We start from the raw sequence: 24,903 nt of genomic DNA on the forward strand, positions 1-24,903 counted from the left end.
CAGAATGCCCAGACCAAGCTCTTCAAGAGAGACCCCTGTTACAAAAACCCTACTGGCTGAAAACATGGCTTTGTTTTTTGTGATTTCTGAACTGCAGCTAAAGCGACTGTAGTGGAGAATTGATACTTCTTCCTTTAGAGATGTTTATGGTCTGTACTCCATCAATGGTTTTCCTTTTTTCTATGTTGCTACAGTAGCTCGTTACACCCCTCCTTAATTCTTCCCATTTAACTCTGAACCCCAGTAAACCCAGGTTAAGCCCAGCTCAGATCAACAGGCTTTAGCGTAGCCCTTTAAACCTCGCTGTGTACGAAGGAACCTCCAGACAAAGTATAAATAAGTCACTAATCTAAAGGTCACAACCTTGTGTGAATCAGGGGAGCAAAATATGCACTTCCACCATGGGCCACCGACTCAGCTTTGAGTTTCACACACATATGGATTCCAAAATGACATTTATCAGGTAGTTGGGTGTGAACATTCCTCAAATTCATTCAAGTTATGCAGAGAAGTTGTCATACAAAACCAATAATGTAATGTCAAAATGTAATAAGATTTACTAAGATGTAAGTCAGTGTTGAGTTTCCTAAATGAGAAAAGGGAGCAAAGGAGCTAAGGTAAGACAATATAAGGATAACAAAACAGTGGTGCAGCAAATGGTTTTTAAAGGATTACTCTGATATTTTGGGAAATATGCGTTTTTACATTTTCCAGAGAGCGTCACACTGGCCTGATATTATAGAGCTGGGCGATATGGCTAAAAACTTGGTTAAAGCTAGGGTTGGTTATCCTGAAAAAGCAATCAAGAGCCTGCTACACTTGTGCAAAATGCAAACAATACATCCCAACGCACCCATCAACCCGAAACACAAACATGCACTGCCTGACAACTGCGAGAAGCCCACTTTCCTGTGACTCACTCACTAACTTCGGTCTATCATAGAGCGGAGTGAGAGCAAAGGCGTGCACTTAGTCACGTCAGTAAGTGACAGACAGGTACGCCAGCAAAGATGGGTCATGTTTATTACATTTCTGCAAGATCCACAGACACCGGCTGTCTTACTTTCTTAAGAAACTTATTTATTTATGCTGTTGGGATGTGAGAAGGATTTGAACAAATATGATTAAACATGTTTCAGAAACAAATTGTCGATCTGACCTTCAAGATCAAACTGTTCACATCTGTTGATATCGATCATTAAAACATTTTATAAATCTAATGAAAATGATATCGTAATAATTATTTTTCATCGTCCTGCCCTACTTGATACCACTCTCAAATCTGTTTGCTAAACACAATGCAGGAGACAGCAGCTTAGCTGAGCTGAAAGACTAGAAGCAAAGAGAAACAGTGACCATCTGCTCCTTTAAAACTCACTGATTAAAATGATTTATCTTGTTTGTTTAACTTGTATCATTTCCCTGAGCGCAGAAAGATCTAATGTTTTTTTTTACATAACGTCAGTCCAAGATCCAAATATATTCAATTATCATTTACATGAAAACAGATAAAAGCAGCAAATCCTCACATCTGAGAAGCTGGAACCAGAAAGTGTTTAGTATTTCTGCTTGATATGTGCTTTAAAGCTATAATTAGGATTTTCATCAGGTCAAGCCGTGCATACAAATTCATGGTCGGCAACAGCCTCAAAATGTGTTTACATTCTGTAGTTGCCTTCTCATTGTAAAAGTTCACCATTTCCATGTGGGATTAAAATTGCCCACCTACGCCTTATGGGACAGTTTCACAAAAACAGAGAGCTGGAGAGAAAGACGTCTAAAGTGGATGACATGCACAGCAGTTATTGAAGAAGAGAGAAAAGAGGCCGAAATAAAAGGAGAGAAGTCAGAAAATTAATAAAATCAAATCACTAACAGAGAAAGGGATGAGTGATTCCCAACCAACGGGCAAGGTTGACACTCCCAGAATGCTTTGGGGGTGAGGGGGCTGAGCATAGTTTCTAAACAGCTAACTCTCAACTGTCCCAGTGGAGATTACTGACAAGCCTGCAGAGAGCCAGAGGAACACTGAGCTCAGTTGTCCTGGCTGGGGAGTGGTGTGTGCATGTGTGCATGTGCGTGTGCGTGTGCGTGTGCGTGTGTGTATGCACGTGCACATGTGTGTGTGTCTCAAAGCAACCACTGTGATCATACACTTATGCATTCCCACACAACTTCTTACATACCAACTGGCACCGTGTACATGCTCCCCCATCAGTCAGCATCCACTCACACACATGTATCACAGACTCACTTGTGCTCCTTTATTTCACTCATCAAGCGTCACGTGCACCCCACAGTAGAAATCCCACACACAGTTGAACGCACAGAAAGTACACACAAGCTTTTTTTTTTTTCTTTTCTCACAGCTGTGTTCAGATATCAAACAGAGCCCACTGAGAGAAAACAAACAAACTGACGAGGAAAGATTAGCTGGTCACAGAGGGCGCAAGTACACAGCAGACTAACACACACACACACACACACACACACACACACACACACACACACACACACACACACACACACACACACACACACACACACACACACACACAGGCTCAAAAGAGAAAAGATTGCCAGTGATTGCTACAAATGACAAAAGGCTAAAAGCAGAGAGCAGTGACAGCAGAACTTCAAACAGAAACAAGGGAACCTGCATGAAACGCAGGCTGAAGCCAAAGTTAAGGAAACAGCAGCTCAAAGTATTTTCTCTTCTGACAGTTTCCACACTATGAACCATCAGAACAGCTCCAGTTTGTGTTGGTACTGATTATACAATGGACTGAACTCTTAGGCATGATGGGATATGAAGTTGATACTAGAGAGTGGAGGTTCTATGTGTGGAAGTACCTGCTATAGGATTTACTAACATATTTTATTTGTATTCAACAACTGTATAAAACACACACACTTCAAGTGCAAATACAATAACTGCAACATTTTACAGAAATTCAGTCTTTTACTTCCAAATGTATTTGTTCATATTACATTACATCATTATCATTTAGCTGACGCTTTTTTCCAAAGCAACTTCCAATAAGTGCATTATATCTTAAACTGTCTTCTTATTTTTGTGATTGTATATTTTATTTTCTACACATTTTATTCTGTTTTTACCTCCACCATGGAGGTTACATTTTCACTCTGTCTATATGTGTTGGTTGGTTGCTTTGTTTTTAAGAAAGGTTATGCATAATGGGTGCGCGTTCGGGTGGCTACGTCCGCTAGCATCGCCACTTCCGGCAGTGGACTTTAAGCTTTAAAACAGTGTAAATGATGCCATTTCAAGTTGAATAGGAATGTTAGGGCTTGCAGACACTTGGATGACACCACACAAGCAGTATGGAGGCATGTTTTTTTTATGTTGTTTGATTACGGCTGAACAAGATCACCATTTACTTCAATTGTATTGGATTCTGCTGCCACACTGTTTACCCCTGAGACTCCAGAAGTGTTTTGTGGACTCAAACACTTCACCCACCCCTCCATCGGCATAGAGGTGAGTAGATAATGAATGAATTTTCATTTTTCTGTGAACTGTCCCTATAAAGGTTCAGTGTGTAGAATTTAGTGATATCTAGTGGTAAAGTTGCATGTTGCAGCTGAACACCCCTCGCCTCTACCTTCCTTTCCAAACATGAAGGAGAACCTGGTGTAGCCTTCAGTTGTCATAAGGTGTTTATTTTGTCCAGTTTGGACACTGTAAAAAAACATGGCGGCCTCCGTAAACAAGACCCACTCCTGATGTAAATATAAAGTATTTTGATACAAACACCCATTCAAGGGTAAAGAAAACAACAATTTTTACAATTTAGATGGAGCACTAACATCACAATTTCTGCCAATAGACTGGTTAGCTCTCAATCTTACACACTGAAACTTTAGCTACTTTATTTCTTGAATGAAAGGTTTTCATATTGTTGTACTGGTATAACTGTGACAATAGACATCTCCACTCTTAAAGATTATATAAAATAGTGAAGGGATGAATGGGGACCAAAGGACTGAAGAATGAAAGAAAACCGATCAGTCTATAAAAAAACTGAAGCTTCTCAAATTTCCAAGCAACAACTTCTCCTCACTTAGTTCAGCTCGGATGATTACAGAGCAGCCCTGACGCTGCTACAAAAGTGATTATCTTAAGGAAATGTGAACTTGAGAAAGCATATTTTCCGGAGAGAAGCCCAGAGGACATAAAAGAAAAAAAATGTAGTGAGATCAATGTGGTTGTAAAAACATTTTATTAAATACAAAAACCAAGAGGAATAGAGTGTGAGCCACAAATTCCTCGAGCGAGCGTTCCAGCAAGTCATCCAGCCTGTGAGCGAGGAACCGCCCCGCCCCCCCGGCAAACTGGTAACTTGAATTCAGAACAGCCCAGTGCATATTTGTAGTGTCGGGGGAATCCAAACTGTACCCAGTAAAAACACATCTGGTTTAAAAATAAAAAGGCAGACTAGTGTGAGTGTGCGCATGGGCAGAGGGGACTTGGGCGGGTGCCTTGTTTCTAAACAGGCAGGCGGCCAGAGAGGTTCCGCAGGGCTGAAGGATGCCATGGCGGACTGAGTGACTGTTTCTAGCCAGGTATGTAAACCCAGTTTGATCCCTGAGGGCGGCTGGTTTCAGACGTGAGGACAGAGCAATTCTCTGTTGCACACTGGAAGTGCTCGAAATTCAAGCAACCAAACACTTAAAACAGTATAAACGACACATCAGCCCCTTAAAAATGACCCAACTGCTGAAGGTTTTTGCTGTGAAGTCTGAATTAGTTTTTTAAGACCACTTCCGAAGTGCTGCTTCTACTGAAATCCTTCCCTCTCACTGTCCCCCAAAGGGGAGGTCAAAGGTCACAGGCAACTACAGAACAGTGCTGAAGCTGAACTAATAGGAAGTTTTGCTTAAGAACATTTCAGGGTAAAGGAAAATTGAATCTCAGTCCTCTGGTTGTTCTAAACACCAGAAAACTTGGAATTGTTTTATTCAGAATAACAACCTCTGAGTTCGAAAGAATTTCTTTGACTTTTCCTTTGACATAAAATGATCGAGAATATTAAAAATGTGCTAAAGAGGCAAACAAAAGTCCAATAAAGCACAAGTAGATTTGGAGCAGTTTGGTTTCCTGCCTATATGCGACCCATGTGCTAAAACCACATGAGCCTGTATATACAGTAATACTATGCTATTTAGTGTAAAGGCGTATTCACAGTTACTGTTCTAAGTAAGTGGAGTAATGATGTGTTTTGTGACTCAAGGCCAGCAGAGATGCTGGGATGTGAAACGCTGGTTGGAATGAAGTCATTTGGCCGAACGCCTGTTTCCATCTGAGGCTAGAGGAAACCGTTAGCCCGGCACTGCCTCTTTCCCACACCATCCCATCTCTCTCCCTGTCCCTCTTCCTCTCTCTTTCACTCACATACACACACATGAACACACATTTTCTCTCATCCTTGCTATTTATTAGGAAGAGCTGACATCAAGAACAAGTTTGGAAAGTGACAAAAGACAAGGAGAGGTGTTACATAAAAGAGTGAAATCCACTTCATGCATATTTTCCTCTCAGTACCTCCAACTCTGCCTTGATCTAAGGGTAGATGTCACATTCAGCAGACAGTTTGATGGTCCAAATGACGTAGGACATAGTTTAGTTTGTGCATTATGATGACGACTCATAGTTAAGAGTCATCAAACAAGAGGAAATATTGAAGATTTGAGTTATTACCTTAGTTTAAATAAAAATCTAACCAGACTTGTTTAGTAGTTTAAAAACTTGTTGGGGCATTTTGCTCCTATTGACAAAACAGTTCAAGCATGACATGGAGGGAAAGAATGGGGACAGAAAAGACACAGAGCAGGGGCGGATCCAGGGGCGGGGGCACTGGCCCTATCCGAAATCTGATTGGCTCCTGAAGTGGAATTGTTTACAGATATTGGCCATTTAATTGGCCCCTCTGTGTAAATTGTGGCCCCCTGATTCCTGAATCCCACCTGGTAGTGTGGGCTATAGCTTTTTTGTTTGATGGCTGTTGGCTGAAACTTAGTTTTGTCACCTTTGTAGTTCATATGAAAATGAAATCACTTGTCCAAGTGAATATCTGGCTTGGTGCAGATGGCTTTATGATTTATACTTAAACACCAACAGAACTAACTACTGTCCTGTAAAACCAAAAGGAAATTCCGCTATGCACGTGGTGTTTTGAGAGGTTCTATGTTGGGAGCAGGGAAACTGCCACTTGGTCTTTAAATAGCGCAACTTTTTTTTCAACTTTTTGGCTATAAAGATCCCATTTAGAAAGCACTCATCAAACACCCAGTTCACGTGGTTTGACATGGAACTTTATGGTACACTGACAGAACTTTTCAGAGAAACAGAACCACTCTTTTAATTCTATAGTTTGTCAGACGTGCTCACTGTCCTGACCAAAATATGCCTGAAAGACCTGAAACTGTCTGAGCCTTGTTTAGTTCCATACACAGTTATTCCACAGAGATGGATCAGGTGGAGGCATCTGTCGTGGTGTTACTTACAACTGACCCATACAGAGGCACAAAACCACACTCCACCCCAAAATAATCAGCACCCTGTGTCTGGAGGGCCACTATCAACAACCATGCAATCATTTCTGTTGATAGTGGAGCAACACAGCAAAAACCAGTCACTACACAAGTGGAAGTCGACAACTAAAGCACATTGAAGCACTTTGTGAAAAGTTATGATTATGTTTTAACTAAGAAAGAACTATTTTCCAGACAGCTTTTTATGAATAAGAGTCATTCTGCTTGCTCTGCTAAATCACTTCATGAAATTCACTTTCATTAATTCATGAATCATCTTTGACCTTCCATTTCTGGTCAACTTATAAGATTTCAGTCCTGCTTTTAAACTTCTTACCTCGCCGTTTTTGCTTTTGCCTTTACTTTTTTATTAGTTTTAAGCACTTAGCAACTGTTTTTTACGCTTCTCTCCGAATGACTGTTATTACTGTAGCAGCAGCATGACATTACATTTACTAAACAACTTTGTTTCAAGTGCAGATCGGAAGCCTACCTTTATCAAAACCACGTCTACAGCTCTTTCTCCTTTGGCACAGAGACTGTACCTCCGCTTGTGTCGTTCGTACATTTTCCTTTAAATATCCAGAGCAGATTTACTGAGCAGAAGGTTAAAATCCAGGGGAAACACCACAGAGGAGAGGCGAAGCTGCCTGCTAAACTTCACATCTGGCCACAGAGGCAGCCTCCTACCAGACTCCAGCTCTGCTCTCTCCCTCCCTCCTTCTCCTCTTCCCTCCCTCTCTTTTCCTTTCCTCTGTCGCCTCTTAACTTCTCTCCTCACTCTGTCTGACTCATGCCTCTGTTGTCTCTATCTGTTTCTCTCACTCACACTCTATGAAGGCTGTGAATGTCGCTCCCTCATCCTGTGAATCAGCCATCCAAAGTACTACATTGTCAGTATGACGGATGACAGAAGGACATTATTACTTCAGTTAGTATGATTCAATCTTGAGAATTTATGCTGTTGAGATTCAACACCCCCTGCTGGACGAGGATATATTTGAGGACACCAGTAAGGAGCTTTCTGCTGTTGACTGCATTTCTCTCACACAATGTCCCTCTAACTGGATGCAGCTGTGCTGAAAGATTTTGGGAATGATGTAAAAACACATGATCAGACTTGCATGTGTATCCAGAGACAGAGGTTACAACATAGTGCAGGGCACACTTAGAATCTTTGCATATGGATTATATCCCATGCAGGTCCAGATAACATGTTTTGAAATTAAGAATATTATTATTATTATTATATTAATACTATATTTTTTGATTTCAATATTCAAATATATGTATACATGAAAATTTGGCATGTTCACACATATAACTAGAATGGCACATACCTCCACTGAGGAACAACATACCTCTTAAATTCACTCAAGCTGCACAATATTTCACATACTTAAGAGACCCTGTGGGGGAAATTGGGTCTGGACTTTCTCCAGAGTACGCCTTTCACACATACACAATGCAGCGGGAGATTCTCAGCCCAGACCCATTCGAAACAGCAAGAAATCCTCTGGAGGGTTCAGGTGAGGGATGGAGCAGTCGGCAGAGACAGGATATAACGGGTTAATTCTGCTGCAGAATAATGTTTTTTTGTTTACAGCATTGGTGTCCAACCTTATCACCAAAAACTCTCTTGACATCTAATCGTTGTCTTCTACACACTGTATATGGCACCACTTTGTCATCTGTTGAAAATACAGAACTCAAATCACCATGGCCTCATTATTTCTTCCAGTAATTAGTTGTCTCAAAGGGAAAACTCTTTTTCCAAATGCTCACAGGAAGCTATGATGCATCCCAAAACAGACAGGAACAATAACAGCGAGGTTAACGGTGGATGAGCTCAGACTTCTGTGTGTGTGCACAGATAAGTTCCATGCATGTGCAGATGGTGAAATTTATGCAGACCCTCACTGCAAAACAGACGTGAGAAGTATAATTTGGGTTTGAGAAGGAGAAGGAGAAGAAGTGCGATATTGTGAGTATGGATGGTTTCCCCTGCCATGCTAGGATTAAAAAAATGATTCTTTAAGAGCATGAAAGTATGCTGCCCCCCCTCTCCCACTACTCAGGAAAGCAGCTGGACAAGAGTTTACTAAATCATCTAGGAATGTTCTGCCCCTTCACTGCTGTCGTCCATCAGATCTCTTAAGGTGCCTTTATGTTCCTTTCTAAAAATCATGAATAGCATGGAAATAGTCTCACATATTTTTTATTATGACAAACAAGATCAATGACAAAAATCTATGATATTTGTATCCCCACCACGTTTCAAATGAAATGTACACTCCTGAGTTTAAGAGACGACCTGGTTGAGCACCTCCTGTGGGATATTCAGATCCATGTAAACGTGTGGTTTGTGGGCTGTACCTGACACGAGAATCTGTTCTGACATCAGGTCCTGGCCACAGCTGGCCAATATCACAAAGGCGTGAATCCCTGCAGCCACAAACAAATCAAACCCTTCTCTAATCAAAACTCTGACCTTCACTGAGTACCAGGTGTTCCATAGTCCAGGGGAAACACGGCGATCAATCTGCTCAGCTAAAAGAGCCACAGAGTTTGAACAGAAAATAGAAAACTTTAAATGTCTCCCAAATCTTTGTCATTATTATTGGGCCTCAAATGTTCAAAAAATCATGCACTGGCTCCACACTCCTGATACGGCCTGGTGCTATTGTGAAGCTGCATCTTGCACTTCAACCTCTCTCAGAGCAATACACCAACAATCCAGTAGTCATAAATACCCTCAAAATATGGTTTCAACTTAGACATAGCTTCGGGCTTAATAATCTTCTCCATATAAGTCCCATACACAATAATCATCTTTTCCTTCCCGCTAGATTAGACTCCGAATTTACTCTATGGCAAAGACAAGGCATTTACAAATTTAAAGATATGTATATAAAAAGTATTTTTGCTAGCTTTGATGACTTATCACATAAATTTGGCCTCCCTCGGTCTAGCCTGTTTCGTTATTTCCAAGTCCGCCACTTCCTTCAACATCATGACCCCAACTTTCCATATTTACCATCACCTTCTGGTTTAGATGATCTGTTAGAAACTACCTTCAGCTTTAAATGACTTATTTCAAGAATCAATAACTGTATATCCTCTTTTAAAAATACAACTCTTGCAAAGATCAAGGCAGCTTGGGTAGATGAGCTGGGAGAGGACTTGGAAGAAGACACTTGGGACAGCGCTTTACTAAGAGTGAATGACAGCTCTTCATGTGCCAGATTAAGCATAATACAGTTTAAGATCTTACATCGCATCCACTACTCCAAAGCCAGACTTGCTAAAATATACCCTAACACGGATGCAAGCTGCGACAGGTGTCGAAATACTCCTGCCGACTTAACCCATATGTTTTGGTCGTGCTCAGCCTTAACATCCTATTGGTTTGCAATCTTTAAAACACTGTCAGAGGCTCCTGATATTGATCTACAGACCAGTGCAGTAATGGCCATATTTGGTACTACTGATAGATGATACTGTACAATAAGGAAAAGATATAAAAACATCATTGCTTTTACAACACTGCTGGCACGTAGAAGAATTTTATTACATTGGAAATCTAAAAATCCACCTAGTGTGTCTCTGTGGTTTAATGACCTAATGCAGTTCATACAGTTAGAGAAAATAAATAATAATTCATACAAAATGAGGTGAGCATTGGTCTACAGCTTTTTTGTGAATGTTGTATCATGTACAACTCCTGTGATATGAGTGCTCAATAAAAAATATGTTCAAAAAAAAAGAAAACTTTAAATGTAAACTGCTGTTTGGTGGGATGAAAAACTGATGATCTCCATATCGCTCTGCAATAGTTCCTTGTGTACAGCCAGAAAAAGTAAGTGGAGCACATTAACTCTCCACACAACTCCCCAGCTTGTCTTTTTCCATCTTTTCTTATCAGGAGGGGAAACTGCATGAGTGCACACACACAATTATTCGAGGATTCGTATTATTCTATGTTAAAAGAAAAATGCTGCTCCATCATATAGCCTTCACCAGTGACCAAACAATAGTGTTCACTCTCTGTGAGAAAATATCTCCATATTTATCTGTCTGCAGTAGCCACTGAGTGAAATTTCCTCATATCACTGTGCATTGACACACATGCTCCACCTGTAACTGATATCTCTTCAGCACTGCGCAATACCACGGCGACCTGATTTAACCAATTGATTCTTTCATTGTATTTTTTTTTTTTTTTTTGCAGTTTATGAGTATTGCATTTTTCTTTGAAACCGCTGGATTTTTGTGTTGTGTTATCTGTTTGGTTTCACACAGTTCCTGAAAAATGCCATTTCGTTCCACTGTATGTTTTACAGATATGGATGGAAAAGTATATTCACCTTGACTGGAAGCAGCTAAAGAACTGAATTCTCACTTGATTTTTACTTCTGTATAAACACACCAAAGGTTCCGTCTTTATAGGTAATAAGTTACCTCCTGTTTATAATACCGCGTTATAGAGGCTGTATTACCGATAGCTTGCATATCGTTAAACATAAATCAGTACTTCATACCCTCATCTTGCTGAAAGCATATTGTTATTTCTTCCTTTTCTGACCCCTGGCTGTGAAGTTCAATCATTTAATTATTTGTTTTACCAAACAGCAAAAACGGCAGCTAAAATGTACTGAGCATCTCCAAGGCTACTGCTGCCAACAGCCTTGTTACACAACAAGACTGTGAATGCAGCCACTCCCCACATAAATACAAGCAGCATCAGTGCCCAAATGTGTTTACCGAACAGCCTCTCGACTGCAGCACATTTACATGGACAATTACATTCTTCCTCTTTGGTATGACTTCCCTGCACATATTTATATGACCCCCTCCCGCCCTAAAAACTTAGAATAATATCAATTTATCTCATGCTTGTGTGTTGGGTGTTTTACACTCTTTGGCACTTGGACAGGACTTGCAGCTGCAGAGGGAAAGCGTGTTATTCTGCTCTTGGGGTGTGATTTAAGAGAACTTTGAAGCTGCTGCCTTTTCTCGTGAACTATAAGTTCCCGTACTCCAAAAATATGAAACACAGATGCCTCGGCTGCTGATTCATCCACCAACAAATTATCTGCTGTCTAAACAGCTTACATCTTGTCAAAACACCAACGCACTCTTTGTGATTTTAATTACTTCATTAACCTTACATGTCATTTCAGGCAGCTAGCTGTTGTTGCTGTCATTAAGATTCTGTTATCCAGTCAGTATTATTCTCTGCTGCTGTAATAACCCATGACATACACAATTTTCTTTGCTTTATTGTATTTTTCAAATAGTTGTATATGATATGAACTATTCCTCTTCCTCCTATACTCTTATTACTGCAATGAATGTGTCTCAATTGATCAAACTGTTTAAACCAAAATACTATTGGTACATGCCTCAACATGACCTTCTCATCATAGAAAGTACATTTTAAACAGGATAAACATGCAGGTCACTAAATTGACACTGCGGTTGAGGGGAGTGCCACTGATGCTACATTGCCCTCTGCTGGCTGCATGACCCTCCTGCACACGATGTGTACATCCCCCTGCAGTCAAACATCTGGCATTCAGAATAAGCCACTGACCCAGACCACAACCCAGGAATAAGCAGAGCCACTCCAGTCTATGGCTGCTGAGGAATCCGTCAGTCAGCAACATTTCAGAGTAAAGTCCCGGCCTGTGAAGATCACATCCATGTGCTCAGTGGCGGGTGAGAGAGAGAAAACTAACTACATAACATGACTCCCATTGGACGAGACAGAGAGATTCTGTTGGATTTAATGGTAAAGTAAATGTAGAGGTCGTACTTAAGGACACTCCAGCAGGTAATATATTCCTTGTTGAATGACTGCACTAACTAGAATTACAAAAAAAAACAGCTGACTAAGCTGCAAGTCTTCAAACTGAAAGCTTTTACTCAGAGGGGAAAATGTTCCAGACAGCCTTCTACCTCAACTTCCTGCAAATCGCTCAAGCTTCTCATGAGCAAACCCTGCCTCCACCTTCTCTCCCAAAATATTTAACTACTTTTCTCTGCTTAAAATTAAATTCTTAGCAATTCCTGCCAAAAAAGAATTACACTTTTACAAAGATACTATAGTTTGTGACTGTTAAACCATGGAAAGAACAAATACAATTCATCTGCAGTAATGGCTTATGAATAATACAACATGATAAAGTACCTGAAACTCTGGAAGTCATCAGGACAGGCTTTAGTTTCTACTCACACACACACACACAATCAGTGACAAAGTTGAGGAAACTACAAACAAAACCAGCCCAGTTGAATTTTTCTGGCCATGAACTGTGTTTCCTTTCATGCATACTTTCTCATTAAGTTCTGTTGTGGACTTAACAAATGCAAGTTTAACTTCGCCTTGGCTTTTTCAATCTGTTGTGCCCACCGGTCATGCAAACAGGATGCAGAATAATTCAATTATAAAACAAAGGAAATGAGTCACACCCTCATCATGTGAGCTCTGGATTAAACTCATGTCCAACACTGCAACTTATAAATGAGCTGTATTCAGACTCTGAAGAAGCAAAGAACGGTGGCAGTTAAAAACATGCAGCCACATTAACAATTGAAGGCGTCATGTACTTGTATTACACTCAATGTGTTTACTCACTGTACTTCTCTGAATAATCCCACTGTCATTGTTTGCAAATTAATATTATGTTTATCATCATGGTAACGCCTGCTGTAGGGTTTCAACAAATACATTTTTACCTCGACCAAGGAGGATATGTTTTCGAATGCGTTGCAGGATTAAGCAAAACTACTGGACGGATCACCATGCTGAGGTAGAGAAGAAGAACCCATTCATTTATGGTGCAGATCCAGATCAGGGGGTAGATCCAGTAAAATGTTATTCACTTTCTTTAACATGGTGAGATGGGACATTTTGCAACATTTGTGTTGGGAATAATTAATGAATCTTGATGAATGGACTGATATTAATGTGTGCAATTTGATGCACAGCCACATAAATATACAGATCTCTGAGTGACGTTTTAGAATCACTATTTCACCACCATCTTTTATTATTAGTATGGCTGTTTGTATTATTTGTTGATTTATTTGTATATACGAAGGTGGTGAGTTGGGTTCAAAAGTGTTTAAAAGTTTGAAATGTTCTAAAAAATGTTGGATTTGGATATAAGTGTATAGTTTTAGGTTTGGAGTTACTTTGTCTTACATGCCAGACTTTTGACAAACGCAAATGACACAGGGTTCTCCCACTATATTAAAATTTGTATTTGTGGATTTTACTGACATGTTTGCTTGATGAGCATCACCTACATTTCTTTCCTGTCAAAAACCTGTCCCTCTTGTACTGTATGTTTTGTTGTTTGTTCTCAATTCATCTTGTTAACCAGAGTTTGCCTGTTTGCATCAGAGCTCTCTTGTGGCTTTGCAGTTCCTCACTGAATCTAACTCACAGAACTTTTCCACAGCACACGTCATAACAGGAGAAGCACAGTGGCTACGTCCTATCAACAGTGCGATGAAGCTACATGTGTGTTTGACGAGTTAAAATATCTGCTGTAAACTTAAAGACTTCATGCCAAAAGGGTGTTTCAAGGCTTTAGCAAACAATGACTCAACTTGGACTCATGTTAATCCGACCTGCGTTGACAACAAAGCAGAGTCTGATAGCTGACAACCACAGCACAGACTTGAAGCTTACCCTGGAGAAGTCTGTTTCCTCTGCTGTGTCATTTTCTTCCTCCCCTGCAGCAATTACAGTGTCTTCAGACTTGATGACATCTTCCCCTGGAGAAATGCACACAACACAATACAATCAGTCTAAAGGCAAAGCCTCCAAATACAGGAATCAATAACAAGTGTTCAAAGCAAAAAGGAACTGAGACTCCTCTATTCTCACTTCAGATACACTGATGAGGTGGACGTTGTACAATAATGATGTGGTAGCTTTAGTTTATAGCTTTTATTTACTACTAAAACTCTCTTGGAAAAAAAATCCCATTGGGAGCACAACCATTTGAATGTGAATGAATTTGTCATTCTTTGATCATAAAAACAGAAAGCAAACAGTCTAGTGATGATATCATATAATTATTTGAGATGGATTCTTCCTCTGGAATCTGTCTTGGTGCGGTTATGTAAGTGACCATGTCTCAGAAACAACTATCCATAATGGACTTTTAACTTTTTGTTTTTAAGCCTCCACTAGAATTACAGTGGATATTTTACATCTTTATACTCAAAACTTGAAACAACAGAAACCTTGTCTCTGGCAGCCTCATGATGCTCGGTCGCTGTCAGGCTGTAAATACGTTCCCTTGCTCATAATGACACCCCGCTCTCTGCATGACGCACAGTGCCAGCCGTGCCCTTGACCTCTCTTTATTGGACTTGGGTCCAGGACAATTATTCCTGATGAGTGAAAATTGCCAGCAGAGGAGAGCTGCAAGTTCACTTTAGAGAAGACAGACTCTGCGGATCTCACTTCCTGCTTTGAGCTCACATCCCATGTATGTTTGTTCTGGAGAAACCCAGCCTTCTGGCTCCCCGTGTAAGACTCGGTCACATGCGCTGGTAATGTGACTGTGTCTGCTGACATATACTGCAGCAAGGGAGTGCATGTGTGCATGAGACAGAGACTTAAAAGGAACATGTGAATATAAAGGGAAGTTTTGTCAGACTATACATGGCCTTAGGTGCCAAAGATATAAAACGACTGTTACTTAACATGTCACCATGTATCCTACAGTCCCGACATAAGCTGATGTGGCAAATTGAATGTGCTGTCAAATTTTGGGGAAAGTGTTTTAGAATAACCTACTTTTTTTAATTAAAACAAAACACAGCCATATATCACGACAGGATGTCTCACAAAAGCCAAATATCTCTGCGAGCACAATTATGGTGGGTGACATTGCACTTAGCTTTGTGGAGCTATTGCCATTAATCACCAGGGGAGTTCAGAATCTGATTTAGCATATTTGTTTAGAAAAAAGACTTTGACAAGCACATGGCCCAGTGATGTATTTGAGTGTCACACTAGAACAAACCTGAGATCGGACTGAAATAAATCAGTGTTTGCTCACCTTGGATTGCACTGTTGTGGCTTTCTGAGGCTCCATCCACTGCATCAGATGTCTTTGAATTTTCATTCAAATCATTCTCAACAACAAGTTCATTGTTTTGAGAACGTGGTTCTGCTTCTGTACTGTCTGAAAGCAGAGTGATACTTTGTGATGAAGATACACTGATCTCATTCTCTGTGTGAGTTAATCCATCGTCAGGTGACGTTTCTTCTGCTGTGGTCTCTAAATCGTCCTGTTTCTGTTGCTCTGGAGCAGATTGCACATGCCCATTCTCCTCTCCTGAGGCAACCAGAGTTTTATCACTGGTCTCTGTTGACTGAGGATCACCTCCAACTGGGACATCCACTTCGATCTTTTCTGCAACAGACTGACATGGTTCACTTAGGACTGTACAGGTGATCTCCGATGCTGAATGCTCAATCTCTGCATTCAGGACAGAGCAGTTGGCATCTCCAGAGTCCTCACTCTCTGACAACATGGGACCCAATGACAGATCCTCTTTGGAAAGTTCTGGGACAAGTTCCTCTCCTGTCCCCTCTGGGTTCAAAGGCTCCATTGTCTGAGGGCTGGGTGGCAGTTGTGACTCAGGCTCGGTGCCAGTCTGGTTGCAGTTGGTCAATGTCGCAGCCCTGTCAGGGGTCTGCTCCGAGATGAGCCCCGCATCCATCATGGATCCTTCTGAGGACAGTTCTGATATCTTGCTTTGAACCAAGTCCTGCTCCTCTGCTGTGGCACTGTCTTGAGTGGGGTGGAAGATTTCCGTTGTGGAGCTTCCGACTGACCGGAAACTGCCATCGTCATCACTGGAGAGGCTGTGGGCCATGCAGTCAACTTGGTCAATCTGTGTATCTTCTGTGGAGTTCCCGGCGGTCTGATCATCTGCTGTGTTGTCAGATTCATCCACAGGCAAAAAGGAGCTTTTGATACTTTGTCCAAAAGTTTCAGCTACATCCTGACCATCCAGTTCTTTACTCTTTGCTGTTCCAGTACAATTCTCAGAATTGGTGTCTGGAGCCAAGCCCTGCTGCTGCTCTGTAGCGTAATCCCTCCCAGCTGTTTCCTGGTTTTGTTCCAGGCTGTTTATGTCTGGTGGAGGTTCCCCCTTGTGGAGGCCTTCTATCAGGAGACTTGAAAAAGCAGATTCAGGCTCCTCGCTTACATCACTGCTGTCTATCAGTGATGGATTGGGGAGGTCCCTTGAGACTGATACAGGGTCCGTTAACCCTTTATTCTCCATTGTCTCCTCGTCTAAAGAGAGTCCATCACAGAGTTCCTCACTAAGTTTCATGTCTTCTGTCCCAACAGTTTCCTCTTCCTGAGCGCAGTCTTTCGTTTCAGAATCGGAGTTGTCAGAAACCTCTGAGCCTTCCAACGACAGACTCTGGCCCATGACTAAAGCTTTCTTGTCTCCACCGGGCGTTATTGGATCTGTTGACTCTGAGTTGGTCTCCTCCTCCTCCTTCCTCCTGGCTGTGCTGTGCTCCTCTTCCTGCTCAGATCTGTCCTCTCCCTTTGTGGCCTCCTGTCCTTCCCGGATCACAGCCTCTGCTCTATCAGTTTCCTCTGCCTGTTTACCACAGCCTGCTGGTGGTAGGATTCCCACAGTGAGTTCTGCCCTTTCTACCTCACTCTGAGCTCCTTCACTCCTGTGACGCAAACTCAAACTTTGGGTGGAAACAACAGGCTGCTCTCTTCCCTCCTCCTCTGCTTGGCAGTAATCTCTCCCAATGTTTGAACTAAAACACACCCGCTCCTCTGGGGAGTGAAGGCCATGGTCCTCAGGGCGTACATCTGATGTTGGAGTACTCGCAGACAACCTCCCGTCTTTCTCTGCCTTCCCAGTCTCACTGTGTCCTGAATCAGTCCTGCTGCTTTCCACTGGGCAGTTTTCTACCCAGCTGCCTTCAGCTGTTGTATCCAAACACTTCGATGCTGTGGCAGCCTGCTGTAGTTGCTCCACGCAGGTTATCTCTGTTTCTATGCCATCACAACATTCGGCAGCTGTGTGCAGACCATCAAACTGCAGCTCCAGTACAGAAACTCCCTGTAGAATATAGAGAAGGAGGAGGATAAACGTTAGCTTTTCCCTCAGAGAAACCAACTGAGCTGCTGCTCCTTAGCTCTTATCAATCGGCAGCTCACTGATTGCATAAGGTGTTCCACCGGTTATACAAACTAAGGTTGAAGGTTAGAAAAATGAGAGCAGAGAAAAGACAAACAATCCAACAATGTTCGGTGGCTGCAGAGCTCCTGGATGAAGTCAACGTGAGCAGAGATAGCATGTTAGAAGGGCAGGGTGGTGTGACTCACCTTGGCATGGAGATGGCATATCAGGTGCAGCAGCTGCTCCACACTCTTCTGAAGGGTCGGAGGTTCGCGGCCAGGGTGGTTTCTCAGTGTCAGAGTGTGTGTGTTCAGCCTGGGGAGGTGACAAATTACCCGGGCATCTGTAGAGACCTGGTGGACACTGTCAGCCCCTTTCTCTGTGTCCGTGTCAGCCCTGTTGTGAAACAGACACTAGCATCACTCTGAATGGTCTATACAGCCCGATTGGCTAACACAGCACAGCACTTATTACAGTAATATCAGCCGATCCACGCTCACACATTTTCAACAATAATCCACGTGCTTGCTGTTTTTACGAAAAGGCCAATAGTCAAATGCTGTGGTTGTTATTTTCATCTATTTTAGCCTTTAGCCTTAGCAGGTAATTGGCCAACCTACACAGATATTATCAAGTAATAAAGAAGCTAGTAAATGTTAAAAAGTTCCAGACGTTGTAGTTCTAAAAAAGTGTTTTCCTTTCCTGGTAAAATACGCCCAGTGATAAAAGACCACTCCTTATCGATAAGCTTCCCAAGAAAACCTGCCCATGCTGCATTTGCTCGAAGTGCTGAAGGTAAAAGTATGTGCAGTGTTTTTGTTCATAAAGATAGTGCTGTAAATGGGAGACACCTCCCAGTCAGGCAGATATGTTTGCGTAATCCTGGGTGGGTTGCTTGAGCTGTGAGGCCGGACGCTGAGGTCACCAGCCAGGCTGCGAGTGACTTCACTTTTCATGAGGGAAATGTAATTACCAACACATAAAGAGAGAAAGAGCTGTAAGTTGTAAAGCAGCTCAAGTGCATGCTTGGCAGTGAGCGTGTTCACTAAGTGGGGGCTGTCTTTCAGTTTGTGGCATCTTCATTTTGAGTTAAGTGAAAACTATTCCGCAGCAGATAAGTGAAGTGCTTAGAAGACATAAACGGGGTCCATTTCCACTTTAAACCGTGTCTCAGTTCATTTACCAAAGAGCTGCCTTTTCCTCTCTGCAGTTTAAGGTTTCATTATAAAAGGATGAGAAGAATTTGATCTCACGAGTCACTCAGAGAGAAAGCATTGTTAGGGATAATACCTGTCACATCCAAAATAAAATCACATAAATAACCTTGCAATTAAACTCGAGACGGACAACACTGCAGTTTGTTTCGAATTACAGTTAAACATAGTCAGTAGATTCAGGAGTTGTAACCAAGGCTTTTGTGTTGAGGGAAGATTCCCATCCATCAATTAAGTTCCCTCGGAACAATAATGGAAGCCCATAACTTTTCAATTTTCCCTCAACTCTCTCACTGCAGCTCAGAGTGCTGAAGCTAGGCTGCAGTGTGGCTTTGTGGTGATGCTCTGTGGATACTTCCATTGTTCCATGAAAACAACAGACAAACTATTTTGCCCCACAGGAGGAGGAACCTACGCCATCCACCCTCTGATATATTGACATGACAGTGTTTGTATGGAGAGGAGGGCAACGTTCACTGAAACTCTGAACTGGTTTCACTGTCAAACACTGAGGAGACGGTTCAGTCGTGTTGAGTCTTTTAACGTACAATTTAACACCATATGTGATCAATTCTATCAAGAAAAGGAAACAACATGTGTCTACATATCACATTTGTGTATTTTTTTTTACTTTCTACGCCTCAAAGACATTTCATTAGTTAATTTGTATACTATGTGTGTAGACCATATTCACACTGAACAGAATAATGTTGTAATGCTGGGATCCAGATTCATAAGTCACCAGTGCAGTACCTGTTCTCTTGTCCTGCGCTACTTTAGAATTATTCCTTGTCATTAGTTAGTCCTCCTCAATCAGTTCTAAAATATACTGTCACTTGTTATTGTGTGTGTGCTGGACGTTGTGTGCAGACATTTTCTACAAACAGTCGATGGTGCAGAGTGAAGTTAGGAACTGTATGTTCATCCTATCTGATTATCTGCATCGAAGATGTTATAGTCAATATTTTTTATAAAATGAAACAGATGTGTGCATTGATATATACATAAGTTTGAATGATTTACTTATTGGCTCATGTCTTCGTGCTCAAGAGCTGTTCCAGTATACAGCTGTTATTATTTATACATTACATGTTGCCTGTTTGCCAGGTCTGTTAAACAACCAACACAATCGTCAGACCAAAGCTCACATTTTTTCTAAATAACAGCTCTGCATATTCGCTTATTATAAAGCACTGCAGCAACAAAAACATTGTTTTTTACTTTGAAGGCAAACAGGAAGTGATACTGTAAAATTTTGTTGGCATGATGGACATCAGCACCCGTCACGGGTCAGACCATCTGTCTGTCAGTCCAATATGGTGAAATAAAAATAATCAAATGATCAAAATGATCTGGCAATGCATTATGACCCCTGGTTTGACCCAGTTGCAGACAAAACAACATTTGAGGGAAATGGCCAACGTGTGAAAATGGTCTTTAGGTTAATGTTTTTGAAGCAATGTAAAACTGAAAACAACTACAATTCAAAGGTTTACCTAAAATACAGTGGTGTTGTTATACAGAAGCCGTTTATTGTCATAAGGAAACCAGTTTGTTGCTTACTTTTCTAAAAGCTTGTGGAGACGTTCATGTCCTCGCAAAGCAGCAATGGCGGATGGGGTGTGGCCCTGTCTGTTGACCAATCGCAGGGCTTCTGTAGCTCCAGGCTGCTGTAACAAGAAGCGTGTAACCCGAAATAGACCTCGACGAGCGGAGAAGTGCAGCAGAGTCTCCTGAGGATTCAGTTCTGAGGAAGAGAGAGAGGATGACAGGTGTAATAACACAAAAAGAATAAAGCTAACAAGAAGCAGAGACAGACTGAGGAGAGCAGGGGTCCAGGTTGCCAGTTTGTGGTGTGGTAGCTGACATACCATCACCCGCTGCAGCTGGGCAACCATACAGTGCCGCCTAATGACACCAGTACAGGATCCATGGTGACCCAGTAAACACACAGAGCTCTACACATATACTGACTGATAAAACCACAGCTTGGCCCTGTCTATCTTTAACAGCGGATCAGTGCATGCGTTTGTAGGCCAATACGGTTGTTTATGAACCAGCATCTGATGTTTAATGTCATACTAAAAACCAACAAATCATAGCACCAACAACAATAATAATGATGCATCCACAAAATCAAACAACATTATTCCATCGAATCAAAGGTGAACCCTATTACGTGCACTAGACATCCATTCTTAATTTAAGTCCATTATTGGCCCCATATATCAGCTGAACTCCTAAAAACAAACACTGAAACCCTCCCTTTACACATTCATACAGACAGTAATAGAGATTCATGGACACACACAGGTTTGCGCAGCTACCCATATTCAGACATTACATTGACTTCCATTCATTGTGAACAGCCTAATCAAAACGTATCAATTCATTCCTAACTCTATCCATAACCTAACCACAATTAACTTATTACACCCAACATTAACCAGGACCTCAGAAATAACTTCATGCATCATCAAGACTGGGTTCGATCCCCATAATGTCCACTGGTAAAGTCAGTGTTTATAGGTCCTACACAGACAATGAAGACAAGTAAACAAACAAACTAAAGAGGCAACAAAGAAAAGTACACACACTCTATAGCGGCAACAAAAGACAGTTAGACATTTGTGTACTCACAAAGAAAGACAAGCACACACGCCTCAATCTTTCTGCCAAAGAAACCGGTTGTTGCTTCCATGTAAACCAGACTGCATGACGTTTGGCTATTCCAGAAATCCTCTCATCTCAGACTGAATCTGTTTTGTTGCAGTCAGCTGCCCAGTCCCTCATGTTACTATTAGTATCTTTTACTGCCTGACCTCTGGCAAAAATAAAAGGGCATCCTAAGACAAGAGGTAACCTTGTTTCAAAAGAGTGGGAAAGTAAAGTGAACTAAATGCTAATTTCCCCATGGAAAGCAGAATATACTGATTGTTAGAGAGGAATAAAAACGTCATAGATAAAAATCTGGTATTTAACACTGTACATGCTAGGGGTTCAACATGGTGTGATGATTGTAAACTTAACATCCAGAGTCAGTGCACTACAGACAGAATGCTCATGTTTATCAAACTAAGCTGGTCAGTACTTATTTATATAAGGCAGCAACTAGAGGAACAAGAAAGATAAACCATCTACAAACCTGTTGCCGAGTCCAGATTTCTTTATTCTAGGATTTTAAGCTGTGGGTTGAGCAGCTTTCAAAAGTAGGATCAGTTCAAAGTTAGTAGAAAGGGGCAAACAACATATTTTAGTGTATGTTATCAGAACCACAATAATCATTGGGGCAACATTTACAAGGCTGGTCGTCTCTGCTGATGAGAGGTTTCACTCCATTTACCGCGAGCCAGCCTGCCCTGATGGACCTCAAGATAATTGGTCAAATTTAATGCTCCACTTGGCCAAACTATGCAGGGCTGGAATGTGAGGTGCCGCACAGCAGAAAGAATTGCTTCGCTGTCGGGTTTGACAGTGGTTCCTTCAAACCAGCTGCCATAACAGCCACGACATTTTTGTACAATGGCATCCGGGAGGCTCAGCTGGGAAACACATGTAATTACAGCTATGTGCTGCAGCACAGGACCAACATGAAGGGGCTTAACACTATGTTGGGTCACCATGAGTCACAGAAATAGCTTCACTATTCCTTGGCAGAGATCCAAACACACTGGCTGCTATAGTTACTATAGCTTTAGATACACAATGGCCTAATGTTTTTCTTACTTTTGGTCAAATAGCTAAGCAAAAACTAACATTAACAAATAACATAACACATTTAAATTGTCAGTATAAACTGTTAATTGATGAATTAATAATTTGGTATAAAATATCAGAAATCTAAAGTTTCCTGAGCCACAAGTGACATTTTGCTACTAATGTCCAACCAACAGCCCAAACCCCAAATGTATGAAGAGGAAAGCAGTGACAGTCGTTTGTTTCACCACTTTGGTCCAGACTGGAATATCTCAAAAACTATGGGATGAATTATCTTCAGATTTGGTACAGAAATTCTTCCACTATCCCTTGAGGAATGACCTGTAAAATAGCAAATGCGATTGTGCCCATCAGAGCGTGCTGGTCTTAAAATGAGGTGTGGTCAGGCACATTGTTTCGTGTGGAGTCAGTGGTGCAGTATTAGGGTTATTTTAAGAGCGCATTATCAAGATAGAAATGTGTGCCAACATGAGCAGGCACTCACTGTACAGACACTGTGCCTGTTACACACAGGTGGTCTGCTTGTGTGTGAAGGGAAAGCGTTTTCTTACTTCCTGGCAAATCCGCCTTTATGATAGCAATCTGTTTAAGTGGAAGGGCACCTAGCTTTAGAAGGCAATGGGAGATGGCACAATGACATGATTAAAGCTAGGGTTGGCAATCCTGGAAAAGCTAGCATATATCAGGCTACAATATGAAACCGATACATCCCACACCCTCCCATCTGCCCTCTCGTTAAAGCTACACCCCCAAAACACATGAACGTGCACCGACTGACAACTGCTATAAGCCCACTCTTCAGTGACTCGCTCACTAACTTCTGGGTACCTTGTCTGCCTCTCCAGCTTGTGCAGACTCTGGTCATGTTCAGTAAGAGCACAGGCAGGGTGCGCACAGTTAGTTCAAACAACCGTGCGAAGGCCACAGACATTGGTTTTTTCTTTCTTTTTTTTTTCCAGACAACTTAATTGATTGATGCCGTTTTTATGTGAAGAGGTTTTTAACAAATAAGATAAAAAAGTGTTTCAGGAACAAAATACCAACTCTAGCTTAAATCAAAAGACTAAGCCCAACCTTTCAGAACCATGAGCCTGGTGCAACAACCTTTTTTTTTACAATTTTAAACAAACAAAATTATGGGCTCAGATTGTTAAAATGAAGTCCTTAAGCTTGTTGATGACCAAAACAATCCATGATCAAAAAAGGTGAAAGAAATAGAATATGGACTTACAGTGTCCAATAATTGTTTCAGCAGGAAACAACAAAGGCCTTTGGACACCAGTATTCATTCATTGAACAACCAGCACATTGGTATTGATTGACAAGCCACAGGCTACAGATAATGTGACAGCAAATGTTAATAACTGTTCAAAACTGATGAATTAAGGGGGTGTTGTTCACCATTTTTAATGACAAGCACTGTTCTTTCAAGAGAAGTTAATTTTCCGGAGGACAATAAATGACTGGCAATGCTGAGATCATTGACTGCTGCATGTCCACAGCGTGAAGGATGACTGAGATAAACCACTGCCACCTCCACCTATAGTCCGCCGCTATCCATCATCCGACAGATCTGATAAATGGAGAGCAGAACCGTACTCCTCTTCCTCCCCACAGTCCACTGCAGCTGAGCGTCTTGTATTGAAGTGCTGACATATTGTGAAGCAGAGCCTATTAGAGCACACATCACTCACCGCAGCTGGAAGCCGCCTTCCACATCAGCAACATGACAACAGACTTCAGTGCAAGGAGACAGTAGGAGTGTGTGCGTGTGTGTGCGTGTGTGTGTCCATCTCAAAACAGCCATAACACTTTTCACAACATTGGATCTTATCTAATCAGGAGGGAGTTCATTACTGAGAATGCGATTTGATGAGTTTTCCTTCCAGGCTACCAACAATGAATAAAACATTTGAAACAGTGTGGAAACTTTCAATATCCGCTGTACACTGACTGAGACATCTCCGTTCATTTTTTTTGTCAGTTATTTCTAAAATCCTGCTGGTTTGGTCTCATCTCCAAGTACAAGCTAAACCATGAGCTATTATCTTAACAACAGCCAGAGGCAGCAGCAGTGCTCAAACTACTCCCCAATGTCTTGTTTACGCCGCTTCACAGAGAGCAATTATCTCACAGAGGTTATCATCCACATCAACTCATTTCACTCCCTTTAACTGATTAAAGTCATCAGAGTCAACGGCAACGGAAAAAATTGGCACTTTCATTC

General features: G+C 41.5%; 1 protein-coding gene across 10 annotated transcripts in view; it reads right to left on the bottom strand.

Moving 5' to 3' along the window:
* Nucleotides 1-24,903, bottom strand: part of LOC109625058 (A-kinase anchor protein 13) — a 110,517-nt gene that overhangs the window by 54,044 nt on the left and 31,570 nt on the right. For all 10 annotated transcript variants that reach the window (XM_069538392.1, XM_069538266.1, XM_069538350.1 and 7 more), the window contains exons 6-9: nt 20,523-20,706; nt 17,952-18,141; nt 15,642-17,685; nt 14,258-14,343 (exon numbers count right to left, since the gene is read on the bottom strand). In XM_069538392.1, the coding sequence (XP_069394493.1) occupies nt 14,258-14,343; nt 15,642-17,685; nt 17,952-18,141; nt 20,523-20,706 (2,504 nt within the window). The remainder of the gene's footprint in view (nt 1-14,257; nt 14,344-15,641; nt 17,686-17,951; nt 18,142-20,522; nt 20,707-24,903) is intronic.

The sequence above is a fragment of the Paralichthys olivaceus genome, chromosome 1, assembly GCF_024713975.1.
Source record: "Paralichthys olivaceus isolate ysfri-2021 chromosome 1, ASM2471397v2, whole genome shotgun sequence".
Lineage (NCBI taxonomy): Eukaryota > Metazoa > Chordata > Actinopteri > Pleuronectiformes > Paralichthyidae > Paralichthys > Paralichthys olivaceus.